Source organism: Penicillium psychrosexuale (genome assembly GCF_028828465.1).
Source record: "Penicillium psychrosexuale strain IBT 29551 chromosome Unknown utg000004l, whole genome shotgun sequence".
Lineage (NCBI taxonomy): Eukaryota > Fungi > Ascomycota > Eurotiomycetes > Eurotiales > Aspergillaceae > Penicillium > Penicillium psychrosexuale.
In genome coordinates this window covers 3,037,719-3,051,218 of record NW_026643189.1, presented here as the reverse complement: position 1 = coordinate 3,051,218, position 13,500 = coordinate 3,037,719, and the positions used below count along the sequence as shown (strand labels likewise).

The 13,500-nt window shown below is 49.3% G+C and overlaps 5 protein-coding genes across 5 annotated transcripts; 3 read left to right on the top strand and 2 right to left on the bottom strand.

Annotated features, from left to right (window-relative positions):
- Positions 1–592: 592 nt before the first annotated feature.
- Positions 593–4,390, top strand: N7518_006986 (hybrid sensor histidine kinase/response regulator; the record flags this gene model as incomplete). The annotated part of the gene is made up of 3 exons (XM_057187913.1): positions 593–864; positions 916–1,057; positions 1,118–4,390. The coding sequence occupies 3 exons, from the start codon at positions 593–595 to the stop codon at positions 4,388–4,390; spliced, it is 3,687 nt and encodes a 1,228-aa protein (XP_057039616.1).
- Positions 4,391–5,330: 940 nt separating this feature from the next.
- N7518_006985 (ribosomal RNA processing 1 family protein) lies at positions 5,331–6,412 on the top strand (the record flags this gene model as incomplete). Its single annotated transcript, XM_057187912.1, has 3 exons — positions 5,331–5,376; positions 5,431–5,538; positions 5,598–6,412. The coding sequence occupies 3 exons, from the start codon at positions 5,331–5,333 to the stop codon at positions 6,410–6,412; spliced, it is 969 nt and encodes a 322-aa protein (XP_057039615.1).
- Positions 6,413–6,767: 355 nt separating this feature from the next.
- Positions 6,768–8,390, bottom strand: N7518_006984 (uncharacterized protein; the record flags this gene model as incomplete). The annotated part of the gene is made up of 3 exons (XM_057187911.1): positions 6,768–8,089; positions 8,184–8,234; positions 8,288–8,390. The coding sequence occupies 3 exons, from the start codon at positions 8,388–8,390 to the stop codon at positions 6,768–6,770; spliced, it is 1,476 nt and encodes a 491-aa protein (XP_057039614.1).
- Positions 8,391–8,777: 387 nt separating this feature from the next.
- On the bottom strand, positions 8,778–11,929 carry N7518_006983 (coatomer subunit beta). The gene is made up of 5 exons (XM_057187910.1): positions 11,613–11,929; positions 11,130–11,550; positions 10,690–11,079; positions 9,029–10,637; positions 8,778–8,972 (listed from the first exon to the last, which is right to left on the bottom strand). Exons 1-5 carry the CDS (start codon positions 11,915–11,917, stop codon positions 8,830–8,832), a joined length of 2,868 nt encoding a protein of 955 aa, XP_057039613.1. The 5' UTR covers positions 11,918–11,929; the 3' UTR covers positions 8,778–8,829.
- A 258-nt stretch (positions 11,930–12,187) lies between these two features.
- Positions 12,188–13,078, top strand: N7518_006982 (mago nashi family protein; the record flags this gene model as incomplete). Its single annotated transcript, XM_057187909.1, has 6 exons — positions 12,188–12,318; positions 12,373–12,410; positions 12,470–12,565; positions 12,621–12,684; positions 12,737–12,824; positions 12,881–13,078. 6 exons carry the CDS (start codon positions 12,188–12,190, stop codon positions 13,076–13,078), a joined length of 615 nt encoding a protein of 204 aa, XP_057039612.1.
- Positions 13,079–13,500: the final 422 nt, after the last annotated feature.

Sequence of the window (13,500 nt, the reverse complement as noted above, 5' to 3'; positions counted from 1 at the left end):
ACCACTACCGCCAACATCACTCTTTTTCTCGTCCTCTCTACTTGAACCTCCAGCGTTCTGGCGTTTCTGTCATCGGATCTCTTTTCGCATAATACCCCAATCTTTTTTTTTACTTTTTGCCATCTACAACCTGGCATACTCTCTTTACCTTAGCATGATATCTCATGTGGTGATACCCATACTCGAGTGAAAGCAGACTGGCTCTCAAGATATCATCGTCCCCAGCTGTCGAATTTTGCGCCCCTTAATTACTTGATCTAACATCTAATGTCTCCACACTTCCAAGATTTTTGTGTCATATTCTCATGTAAGTTTGGTTACCTATGTACATAGAGGTCCACACCAACGATGAGCCCGCATTTCAAGCTAGCTCTTCCATATTTGGCCTATCACCGCAAGTTCTCAGAGTTGTTTTAGCGACTCCACACGATCGACACATGCAGGGCATCACGTGTCATGACGTACGTGGAGTACATGTCTATCATAACTCCTTTGGCGTACACCTGGTAGCTCTTTCACCCCCGCGTGTTAATATCCCACATTTTGTTAGGCTTTGGGCTTTAGGGTTATGTTCATCCCATACAGCCAAACCATGGACTACGAGGCAGACCGTCAGAAACGGGAGGTATATCGATATTTCCAACCGGAAAATCCAGCGGCGCTTAATGCATCACTTTTCCAATTTGATGAGCATCTGGCCGCAATAGCAGATTTTTCAAGAGTCACAACCCCTTTTGTACCCGATGCCTCTGCCTCAGAGAGAAGTTTTGTCGAAGGCAGCTCTCCGTCAAGCCCAAATACAACTTTGACTTCTTTTGCACAACTGGCCGCTCTACGCCTGAACGCGCAGCGTGCTTTTATTACGTACATTACTCTCCTGCTCTAGCGTGGACTCTGATCTGACCCTTTGCAAAGTGTATTGAACAGCGACTCTCAGTTTATATTGGCTGAAGCCACAAGAAACACCAATCTTAAAAGCTCAAGGTCATCCGTTGGGGAAGGGGATAGGCTCTTTGCTGGGACATCGACATTGTCAGATTCTTGGAATATATGCCAGGTAGGCCGATCTTTGAAATACTGCGATATTTTACATACTGACGTCTACTCCTTCGAATAGGAGACAGTTGCGATTGACTCAGACAACAAAGATGGATCGTATTCATTTTTAATCGTCAACGATCTTCAGCGGGAAGAACGATTCAGAGGATTGCCTTTTGTGACACACGAGCCACACTCTCGGTTTTATGCCGGAACTCCCCTAACTAGTGATAGCGGTATCAACCTGGGCTGTCTGTTTGTGTTGGATTCTGAACCCCGTCAAGGGCTATCCGATATCGAGAAGGATACATTAGGAAAAGTGGCGGAGTTGGTAATGGACTATTTATTAGTTAGTCGTCAAGCCGCAGAAGGGCGACGGGCCTCACGGCTATCACGTGGTCTCCATCTTTTCGTCGATGGCAACTCCAGTTTTGCCAGCAACGCTCACATGTCGTCTCGATCGAACAGCTCAGCACATAGTTCGTCTCCGCAGGCATCACCTCACCTCAGAACCCGCCAACCTATAAGCCCCCAAAACGATGAATTGGAATTTTGCTCAGCACAGACTGGACCAGGAAATGCGTCTCGAAACGGCGATGCACAACCTTTGAGCCCGGATTCCAAGTATAATTATATGTGTGCTCCCCCTAGTCCAACGGAATCGTTGCGCAGCTCGCAACAGGACGACAGTAGTTCAGAGGATTCCTCGAGCAGCAACCACTGGCTTTTCCAACGTGCTGCGAACCTCTTGCGACAAAGTCTGGACTTGGACGGCGCTGGCGGTGTCATGTTCTTGGAGGCTAGTGACAACTCCTCCGAATATGTCGCAGCCGGTCATAGTGACTCTGCTGGATCCACAGATCCTGCTCCTATTCTTGCGCTGTCCACCAGAGGTGATCCGTTTTCATACCAAGCAAGCTCTACGCTGTCGGATCCAGCTGTCAACCTTAACAACAGATTCCTGAAACAGTTGACGCGTCGCTATCCTAAAGGGAAACTCTGGTCATTTCACCGCGATGGGACGTTCTCAACGTCGGAAGATCAGTCAACAGACGATTCCAGAAAGCAAAGGAAGAAGACCAAGGCTTCAGAGACCAGCAAACTTAATGAGTTCTTCCCTGCTGCATCTCAAATCATGTTTGTCCCACTGTGGAATGCCACAGATTCCCAGTGGTTCGCCGGGTGCTTTTGTTGGACTCCCCGGCCAACGCGAGTTTTCAGTCCTGCTGTTGATCTGAGTTCAGTATTTGCCTTCGGCTCTTCTATTATGACCGAATACAGCCGTGTTGAATCAGTCATCGCGGACCGCCAGAAAGGGGATTTTATAAGCAGCATATCCCACGAATTACGCAGCCCGTTGCATGGTGTTCTAGCTGCAGCCGAGTTCTTCGGAAGTACTACCTTGGACCAGTTCCAAGAAACCCTCCTTGATACAATAAATGCATGCGGTCGAACTCTCTTGGATACAATGAACCAAGTTCTAGACTTCAGCAAAATCATGTCATTGGAAAGACACAAGAAAACCTTCAGGCGTGGAAAAGATCCATGGAAACCTAAATCATCCGAGGACACTGTGCCGCGCCTGGATACCTTGGTTTTGACAGATGTGGCTCTCTTGACAGAAGATGTCATAGACAGCGTGTGCTTGGGTCATTCCCATATACAGAAGTCAGCCATGTCCACCAATCGTGCCACAGATATCCTGTCAACACTGCCTTCCAAATCAACATCAAATACCAACGAAGTTGGTCACATCTCAGGAGTGGACGTCGTTGTTGACATTCCTGACAATGACTGGATGTACAAAGTCCAGCCGGGATCGCTGAGACGCTTAATTATGAATATCCTTGGCAATGCACTGAAGTACACCGAAAAGGGTCGGATCTCTGTTTGCATCGAGGCTACTGAGCGCTCAAAAGGTCGCTCTCGGCGCCAAGGTCTCGAAGATATGGTGACATTGACCGTCTCAGACACGGGTAAGGGAATCTCGAAGCAATATCTTCAGAAGAACTTATTCATTCCATTCTCACAAGAGGATCCGCTGTCAGTAGGCACTGGTCTCGGCCTATCAATTGTTCGCGGCATTGTGAAGACCCTCAACGGAAAAATTAATATTCGAAGCCGACAGGGCGAAGGCACTATTGTCAAAGTGTCGCTTCCTCTTGAACGTCTAGTGGGGGAAGAAAGCCCACGATCAACGTCAGAAAGAGAAAATTCGGACCAAAATATACTCACGGCATCTTCTCAACCCCGACGTGCCAGCTGTAATGGGAAACGTGCTGCTATCTGGGGAATCGACCCGTCTCGTCTTGGCGAGAATCAGTTCTGGGCTTCCATGGCTCGGTATATCACGGATTGGTATGGTCTGCAGCTTGTTCCTCTGTCTACCAATGAGCCTATAGATATTCTGTTTGCGGATGAAAGGGATTTGTCTACAAAAGAAATACACAATTTCCCACCAGAATTGCCAAGTCTGCTCGTCTTTTGCAGCGAGACTAGCGATTATGGTGAGTCTAGGGCACAATGGTCGCATCTTGCTGACACTCTGGCAATCCTACATCGGCCTTGCGGTCCACGGAAACTTTCCCGTGGTATCTTGAGCTGTCTTAATACAAAGCCGACAGCCCCTACGTTGAAACCGCAGAATCCCAGGCAAGGCTTAGTACTTCCAGAGCGACCCAATCCTGCAGGCTCGGCTTTGCCAATTAGACAGTCCAATCCCTCATTACCAGGAAATCTACGATCACCAGATGCTAAACCACCAATTCCCATGGCGGCGTCAGGCAATTGCATCATTGGTCTTACAGGGCGTAGCGCTTTTGTATCGACATCGCGTACCGACAGCTCTGGCTGCACAACATCCGGGAGTACTGATTCCACCAATCCTGGGTCTTTATCTACTCAGTCTTCATCTGGAGGCTCAGATCATGTCACTACCTTAACTGGGAGCCAAAGCAGGCCTCGGGTCTTGGTGGTAGATGACAACAACATCAACCTTCATCTTATGATGACTCTCATGAACAAACGAAAAGTCAGGGTCCTAGATAAAGCCGAAAATGGCAGAGCGGCCGTGGATGCAGTCGAAAGGATGTTGCAGGGATATGACCTTATTTTCATGGACATGTCTATGCCAGTTATGAACGGATTTGAGGCAACGCGCGCCATTCGTGCAATTGAGAAAGAACGGGGTGACTGTATGCCAGCCACAATAATCGCTTTGACCGGACTCAGCAGTACACGCGATGAGTTCAGGGCCCTGGACTCAGGAGTTGACCTTTTCCTTATGAAGCCTGTTTCTTTTAGGGAGTTATCCAGGCTTATTGATGAATGGGAGGCCAAACTGCCGAAATAAAATATGGCGATCTCTATCTTACTTGATGCAGGCTTGCCACCCAGACGTGGAAGGTCACTTTAATAATTATCGTTTCTTACATTGGCGTTTTTGGTTTCTTTCTTCATACCCTTGCTGCTATTTGGGCTGCACATATCATGGATGATGATTGATGAATGATGGCAGTATTCGATTTCATTATTAAATTCTGTCTATTTCGTCCCATACAGCTTCAGGGGTAATTATATCTACAGACAACACTTAATGGCGGTAAATTAGACGCCGAAAATGACACTATTGATGCCATTTTCAGCATCCCTTTTACTAGAACAGTTGATCATCAAAATCCTGTTATTCGGACTGGCTTATACCAGCTTATAGGGTGCTGGACACTGGGCGACTAGGACTGATAGGCAGTTCTGGAGAGATTAAAAGCATAGTCTTGGTAAGTGAGTGGCCCATCTCTTAACCTTGGAAGTATGAACGCGAAAGCAGATGCAGATCACTGAGCCCTTAATCGACGGCTTGAATATGCTCAAGCCTCTCAAGCAAGATTTGATTTGATTGATGTACTGCTTGACTGCTTTTAAATATGTAGCCTATGCATGATCAAGGAAGGACTATGTACTTTCCGTGACTTTTCTCTTTCGTCTTTCGGCGGATCGGCGGATGATGTGAAGCCTTATAGCTCAGGCAAGAAATTTCATTACCTAATCACCGATCTGGAGCTTCTAGACAAACAGTGCAAACAACTCTATCGCAAAGAAAAAAAAAATAATTTATCGCAATCTCAAGACAGCGCAGTTCGTTAATCTCGAACTTTTGATTGAACTCAACTCAATTGCGTACCTTTTCAAGGGTAGCCTCTGTATACCTTCTCTAAGATCAAACGCCCACCTCCACCTTGATATCCAGGCTTCTCAATCGCTAGTCTTGTCAATCCTCGAGATAAACCGTACCAATGGACGGCCAAAAAACTCCTTTTGTGAGGGAGCTCGGCTCGAGTGGTATGCATATTCCTTTTCCTAATGCAAAACTATAACGCTAACCTATATCTTTAGACCGGAAAGTCCGCGACAAGGCTCTTGAGTCTTTAACCAAATTCGTGCAGTCTCGCACCGATCTGACCCTCGTTGATCTCCTCAAACTGTGGAAGGGCCTGTTCTACTGTATGCACCTCCGCTATATTCGCGAGGCATAAACCGCAGCAAAACTAACCTTCTCCCAGGCTTCTACCACTCCGACCGACCCCTCACACAACAAGCCCTCGCCCGCGCACTCTCCTACTCTCTCGTCCCCTCCCTCCCCCACGCAACTCTCCACCGTTTCCTGCGCGCCTTCTGGATCACCATCGGCCGGGACTACCACTCACTAGACCGCATCCGGCTGGACAAGTACCTGATGCTGATCCGTTTCTACGTCGGTGTGGCATTCGAAGTTCTCGTGAAGAACAAGAGCTCAACAAAAAGCGCGGACGGGAAAAAGCGCAAGCGCGAAGACGCAGCCAAGCAGGGTCGCGGCAAGAAGCAGAAGAAGCAGGCCGAGGCTGAGGCTGAGACCGCCGAAGACGAGGAGGAGAAGGACAGTGCCGAAGACCTCGAGGCTAAATTCGAGGCTAAATTCCCCGATCTCGCGGCTTATATCTCCATTATCGAAGAGGGTCCTTTGTGCCCGTTGAACTATGATGAGGATCAGGCCCCGGATGAGGGAGACCCGAATTACGTGCCTATGCCGCATGGTCCTGACGGACTGCGCTACCATCTTATTGACATCTGGGTCGATGAGTTGGAGAAGGTTCTTGAGTTTGAGGAGGTGGCTGGTGAGGACGGGGAGGAGACTCCGAAGCGGAAGATCAAGGGCGATGTGCCCATTGAGCTTATTTTGAGGCCGTTGGAGAAGCTGCGCGCTGAAAGTGCCTACAAGCCTGTTCGGACGAGGGCCGCTGAGGCCTTGGAGGATGAGCGGTTGATCGAGTGGGGTGTTCGGACAAGGAAGGCCGACGATGAAGATGACAGTGAGGAGGAATGGGGTGGCTTCGAATGAAAATTTTAGTTATAGTAACTGAGGATTTGTATAAACAGACTAAATTCATTGCACAGCGTGCTAACGATATGTCCATCAAAGGCATCACGGGTTGTATTACAAAGAAGCTGGTGCTAGGCCTACAGGTGTAATGGACTATAAAATGTATTCACATGGCACCTGTTTCATTTTTTTACTGTACGGCCTGACCACAGAGTATCAAATGTCTAATGTGACCTATTGACAAAGCACCAATTCCCAGGGTATCATGAGTGGATGCAAAGACCCGGCAAGCAATGGATATATAGGAAGCGGACTCCCAAGGATGATAGAACGGACAGCGACTTTCGTCCGAGAGGCGGACCGAAGGCACGAATTAGCGAGGACCTGCCGCCTCATAGAGACGGCCTGATTTGGTGAGTATCGTGCCCAGTCCCTGGTGGACCTCGGCTTGGAACGCCTCGAAAGGCACCCGTTCACCATCAATACTGATGTAGCCCTCCTTCTTGTGGGGACTTAGACGGAACGCAGAAGCTTTGCGGATATTCAGATCTGGCATATCGAAGAAGCGACCACTGGGGATTTCGTTCATCATACTAATCGATGTACCAATGCTGACTGTTCCGTCAATAGTGATCACGTCTATCAGGCCGTCGTCCGGCAATGTTGCAGGGAACATATTTGTGTCTTTCGACATGATGGCCATATTTCCCGCATAGAAATTGCCCATGGTTTCTCCCGAAATTACCTCCCACCCCTGGGGTAGTTCGTCCGTCACTGTACCGTACTTGAGCTCTGGTAGACCTGGGGACTCTGCAGCAATCTCGAAACGTTTGGTGTCAGCATCCGGCTCTAGTGGACGTGTAGACCACATAGCGTAGTGTTCCTTAATAGCCTCCTTGTCGCCAATGTCCACCTTAATGGCTATATCACAAGGCCATATGGTCTGCCGCATCAAACGGACCAGGAAACCGTATGTAAACCGCTGAGCGCCCATCCAACGGATATTCTCAGTACCCAAATCACACTCGGCGACGATACCAAAAGATTGCGAGAGGAAAGAGAGCGTGCGCGAATCTTTCTGGGAAATTGAGACGAGGTCCAGCGGGGTTCTCAGCCCCTTGACGATTGCCAGCGCCGCAATCGAGACGCTACCAGTCCCGAAGGCATTCCATGTCAACCCATTTCCAGAGCCACATGGGAGAAGTGCAACGGCGGTTTGCGCTAGCGCTTTTCGAGCATCTGGACGCTTACCCAGCCCATTGAACACCTCGTAGGGCAAGCCGTCGCCAGAACAGCAAACGACCGCATCGTACGCGTCGACATCGAGATTTTCCGCAATTTCAATTGCATGACCCCTATGTTCCGTGTTCTGTACATCCACCTGGCACTTTGCCGCGGCGAAAACTGGTGCCGCATATCGCTGATACAAACTGGCAGCTGTGCCCTTCCCACCAAAAGGATTGACCAATACCTTCAGCCGTTTGCCACGCAGTGCCTTGCCATACGCCATATCAAGTAGTTGCTGTACCCATGTCTCGACGACCCTTTTTTCTTTTTCGGATATCGGGTATTGGGCGGTCGTTACGGAAACTTGGTCCTTGGCAGCAGGGTGTGCGTAGGCGATGACGAGATTAGAAGCGGTGACTTCGGCGCCGAGGATATTGTACAACGGGATGGCATGGTTGGTTTCTGGATCTAAAATGCACGTACACCCCGGTCAGACCATTTTCCATCGACAGTAGCGCCCGCGATAACGCGGTGATTGCCAAAGGGGCTGGCACCAACTTACTAGACTGGAGTAATCCGCAGCAGCGACGGTCTTTGCGAGGCGAGCGGTCATCTGCATAGGTAAGCATATTCCCACACACCGAGTGTGGAGTAAGTAGTCCATACCTAATATGAGGAGCGAGTTGGCGGCGATGGTCAAAGAGACAGATTGGTCGACCGTCAGGGTTGTGCCGTGCAGCTCCTGCGAGGAGCTGTCTGTGGAGGACATTTTGGATAAGAATGAAGATTCAGGACATCATAGATAAAGAGGGACAGAGGAATAGAGGAATATAAGAATAAAATAGTCTAGGGGAAGAAAGGTAATGATAGACAATGAAAATGCCCGTATGCAGCCGCGGAGTTCCGGTGGGCCCGGGGCATGTGGTCCCTGCATCTGAAATATGTACGAAGGATGAAGTATAGAGTAAGACATTTTTATGTGCATAAATAGATAGATCTCTCTTTAGAGGCTACTATAATGCCCTGGGAATATCAAAAGACATTGTTCTCTATCCACTACGCCGGACGAGACATCAATCTCATCTACACAATAAAGAGACATATAAGTAAAAACAAATTCGTCTCGAATGAACAACACAGACAGAAGGGAGGGGGAAAAAGGATAAAAAGCATCATATGGACCGCAAACCGCTGGAAAAAACATTGACTTATGCAGTCGCTGCCTTGAGACCCTTCAGAGAGCCCAAGCTCAGTGCCAGGCCCTGGGAGCGACTTCTTATCCGCACAAATCCTGTAATTGGCCCATCGTCTCCCTCCTTTTCGATGCTCAAGTTTGCTAGTGCATCCTCGCCTAGTCATAGTCAGTTATCATGTCAAATAGAAAGGGGTAGATTATTGTAAACATACCGAACACGCTGCGTGCATATAGGTTCGCGCTCAGGAAGCGGCAATCTCCCTTCAGCGAAGCATCCGGCGTCAAGCAGGCCATATTAGTGCTTTCCATCAGCTGCTTGAGGAATTCACGGAGAGTCTTGGCCTTCGAATTGATGTTAACCTTGTTCTCCCATTCGAACTCAGTCCACATGGTACGGAACTGAGTCTCGGTGCAGTGAGCAGGCTGGATGTAGTCCATGATGTCGGCATGGATGTCGTTGAGGATGACCACATGGGTCTCGGTGGAGCTGGCGCCGTCATAGACAATGTTACCAAAGATAACACCAGTGTCTGTTGATGAAACCTTGACCGTAGCCTGGACGTTCAAGAAGTCGCGTGGGCCTAGGTTGTTGGTGGATGGCCGCTCAACGACCTTGAGGTCACCGAGAGTTGCAAACTCCACGCACAGGTTTTGCAGAGTTTCCGTTGTTTGGTTAACCAACAGGACGTCAAGAACAATGTCGAACTGGTGAACGGTCACATAGGCTTCAGCATAGACTGAATCGGAGAAACCAGTCAATTGCACCACCCGGCTAAGCTTCGAAGATACGTCTTCCACAGTCGAATCGCCACCAGTTGCCTTGGCAAGATCCATTTCGATCTCCTCTCCACCCTCGACGGCGTTCTTCTTGGTGAATTGGCGAATGGGGATGGCATCGTCAATCTGCACGGCACTCTTGGCCTTCTCCACTGCCTCTTTGGCAGCCCTCTTCTTATCCTCGACCTGGACCATGGCGCGGAACGCCTTTCGGGTGTCCTCTAAGAAAGTAACTTCGAGCTCCTTCTTCTCGGAGAACTCGGCCAGGGATCGCACACAGGTCAAGATACGATCCACAGAATCCTCATCAATAGGAGCCTTAACGAAGTGAGATTGGCCAACGCGCATGATGGAAATCATGATAAGCATGGCTTCGGCACGGAGAGCGTTGGTACGAGCAGTATCCTGCGACACCTCGGAATGACGCATCACCAACTTGGTCAAAGTCGAAGAGAGCACCGTTGCCAGGTAGTAGTCGCCGTCCAAAATAAGCTGGCGCAGAGGAGGCTTCTGTGCGGCCTTGACAGCCTCGAGACGAGCTGCTGCCGCCGATTGGCTGGTGAGAGCACTTTCGGTGGCGTAGGTGCCATCTGCAAGCACCTTTCGGGATCCAGTAGGTGCGGCCTTGGAATGGCCATTGGCCTGCTCCATCAGCAGGGCATTGTCATCCGGAACCTCATCCAGGAGTCGTTGTTCGGATGCCAAAATTGGGATTTCACCAAGGCTGGCTCTGATCGTCCTCCAAGCATCCCGAATATCCTTCTCCTCCAGGGAGTATTCACCAACAACCCAGAGAACTCCGCGGTAAACCTTTCCAGCTCGAACCTCACTCAAAGTTGAAACCAAGCGGGCAACGATTGACCCACGCAAGTCTGGGAATTTCTCCACGACCTCTTTGACGAACGAGATCACATCGACAGCGGAGTTATTATTGAAGTCGGCAATAAAGTCCATCAGGAGATCAACCACGCTAGCAGCAATTTCAGAGAACTTGATAGCGCAGGAGTGTATTGACTGTACCAATATTTGGCGATACTCGCTATTCTGTGGATGTCGTTAGTAATGCTGCGTTGCGCAGAGTGAGCGTACAACCTACCTGTTCATATTGTTCGTCGACAGTCTTGGCAAGTTCTTTCTTGAGCAGCATGATGATTTCTTCCACATTCTTGCTCGAGACCATCTCCATAGCAAGGTTGAGGGCCTTTCTCCGGACATCAATATCGGGGCTGCTGAGAACCCGCAGGGCCTCCATGGTCAAGTCGTCCAAGACACCCTCATTGCGAATTCTGAGCTGGTCCACGCGTTCCAAACAAATGAGCTTGACGTTGTTGTCGGCCTCCCGAATGGCGAGCTCGATCAGCTTGCTCGCAGCGGCTTTGACAGCAACGGGGTTGCTTGTGAGGGCGGTAAGAGATGTTGCGGCTTCATAAACAACGGTGCTAGTGGGCGCGTCGAGGAGCTCGAGCATGAGTTTCAGGTATCGCGACTGTTTTTCGTTAGTGATCTAACATTTTGATTTGAGTCCAATAAACGCACCTTATTCTGAGTGTTCTGTACTGCGTCCTTCCGGAGGAACTCCAACTCGGCTAGCTGGAGCAACTCATCTGTGTTTGGAATTGTGTCAAATGTGGTGCGCAGATACTCGAGCGCCTTCTGGTGACTGATAGACATGAGTGCTGCAAAGGCATTGCGCTTGCAAGTGCTGTCGGTCTCCGATTCGAGGAACAACTGAAGCAACTCCGGCGCATCGGGAATGAGCGACTCGGAGTGCTGGAAAATAGACGACACAGCCCAGACTGCATTCTTGCGAACATAGGCGTGACGATGTTGCAGACACGAACGTGCGGAGGAGAGGAGGGGCTCGATAAGCTCTGGTTCGCGGAGTTTGGAGAGGAATCGGAGGGTATTGCCTCGAATGTATTCGTTGGGATGTTGAAGATCGTTGCGAATGCCGTTACTGCGAAAGGAAAAATTGTCAGACAGGAAATATCATATAGCAATGGCCAGGGGGATCCTTACCAGACCAGGATCATCTCTTGCTTGAGCTTGCCGGTAGAATCGTGTTTGGGGCAGATTTCATAGAAGAAGTAAAGCAACTTCTTCAATGACTTGCTTTTCGACGGCATCACGAAGCGAATGATGTGCATGAGGATTTGCGGCATTGGGTCTCCATTCAGCATGATGGTGACAATTGTCCGCATTGTTTCCAACTTGGTCTCATCGGTGCCTTTCTCCAGTTGCAGCTTTAGCTCCTGCACGGTCGGCTGGTCGGCAGTATTGTCCACATGGAGCAAACTGTAGGTATTTTCGAGAAACGACGCCATGGTGGTGGATTGGGAGGAATAGGAACGAAAGAGAGCTGCGAGTTGTCAGTTCCGGGGTTGTTTTGGGGACACATCAGCATGTAGAAATAAACACATACAGTATAGGTAATTCTCCCGGGAATAGGAGTTTGCGCCAGATATCAAGAACAAGCAATTAGTGTAAAGCAACACCCCTCGCCAGCCCTGAAATCATTAGATGTTATATGATGCGCAATGGGGAGGGACCATCAACTTGTCCCTTAATCTGGCCCCCCGGCGCCGTCTGTGTGGATGACTAAGCCACAGCCCGCCGCTTTTCAACTGCCACTTCGACGTCGATTGCTATCTTTCCTCATTCACGTACGACCTCTACGATTGAGATTCGCCAGGATGTCGAATGAGAATTTCTACCTCCGATACTAGTAAGGATGATATGAGTGAGCCCGGGTTTCCTCAGCTGCTGACAGTCCTCACAGCTCAGGTCACTCTGGGCGGTTTGGACATGAGTTCCTAGGTAAGCCTACGTGCCGGTCATAAGCACTTTCCTCTACGCATTCGCTAACTTGCACGCAGAGTTTGATCTCCGCACCATTGGCGAAGGTAGCAGTGCCGCCGTACGATATGCGAACAACTCGAATTACCGCAATGATTCCCTCATCCGCAAAGAAAGTGAGCAGGAGCATACACACCAAATAGAAACGAACACGGGCTGATATAGTAATAGTGTGCGTGAGCGATGCGATGGTCGAAGAAGTGAAGCGCATTATCAAGGATAGCGAGATCCTTAAGTATGCACCTGGATTACTCGACAGGAAGAACACCCGCGCTGACCCCATCTAGGGAGGATGACTCCAAGTGGCCCCAGAAGAACAAGGACGGGCGCCAAGAGCTGGAGATTCGGATTGGAAATGAGCACATTTCCTTCGAGGTAATTGACCCAGGTGTTTTACGGAAGCAGCCATCATCTAATACTGGATCGTATAGACCGCCAAGATCGGCTCGCTAGTCGACGTGACTGAATCCGACGACCCCGAAGGACTTCGCGTTTTTTATTATCTTGTGCAGGACCTGAAGGCCCTTGTATTCTCGCTGATCTCACTTCACTTTAAGGTATTGACAATCTTGCCCCCACGCTTGCAACATCTTTTGACCATCCCTGCTTTACAGATCAAGCCCATTTAAGTATTGAGCGCATAAAAGAAAATTGAAGAATAACTGGGTTTTTTTGTTTGATGATACTCATTAGGCGTTCATTGAGGGTTACCTGGGATGCGAACTCAATTATAGCGCAAAAACAATGAGATTGATACCCCTCAGGCATGTCTGCCTTCGATCCTTTCTGGGCAATTTAATTGCTCTGTGTGTTTGTAGCCGCTTGTAGTATGAAGATGTCAAGGCAAGATGCAAGACATGGAAGAAGATATGTAGCTTGAGAATATTTGTTTCTAGCCTTGGGTGTGTCGAATCCATTCCTGCAACGCTTGATATATATCCACTTCCCTGCAATGCCAAGTCAGCACTAATTCCTCAAGCTTGGGCCAATCCTGGAAGTCCCTCATATTCGATCACCTCAATAATAGTCACCGGGATATTGTCGGGTTCAT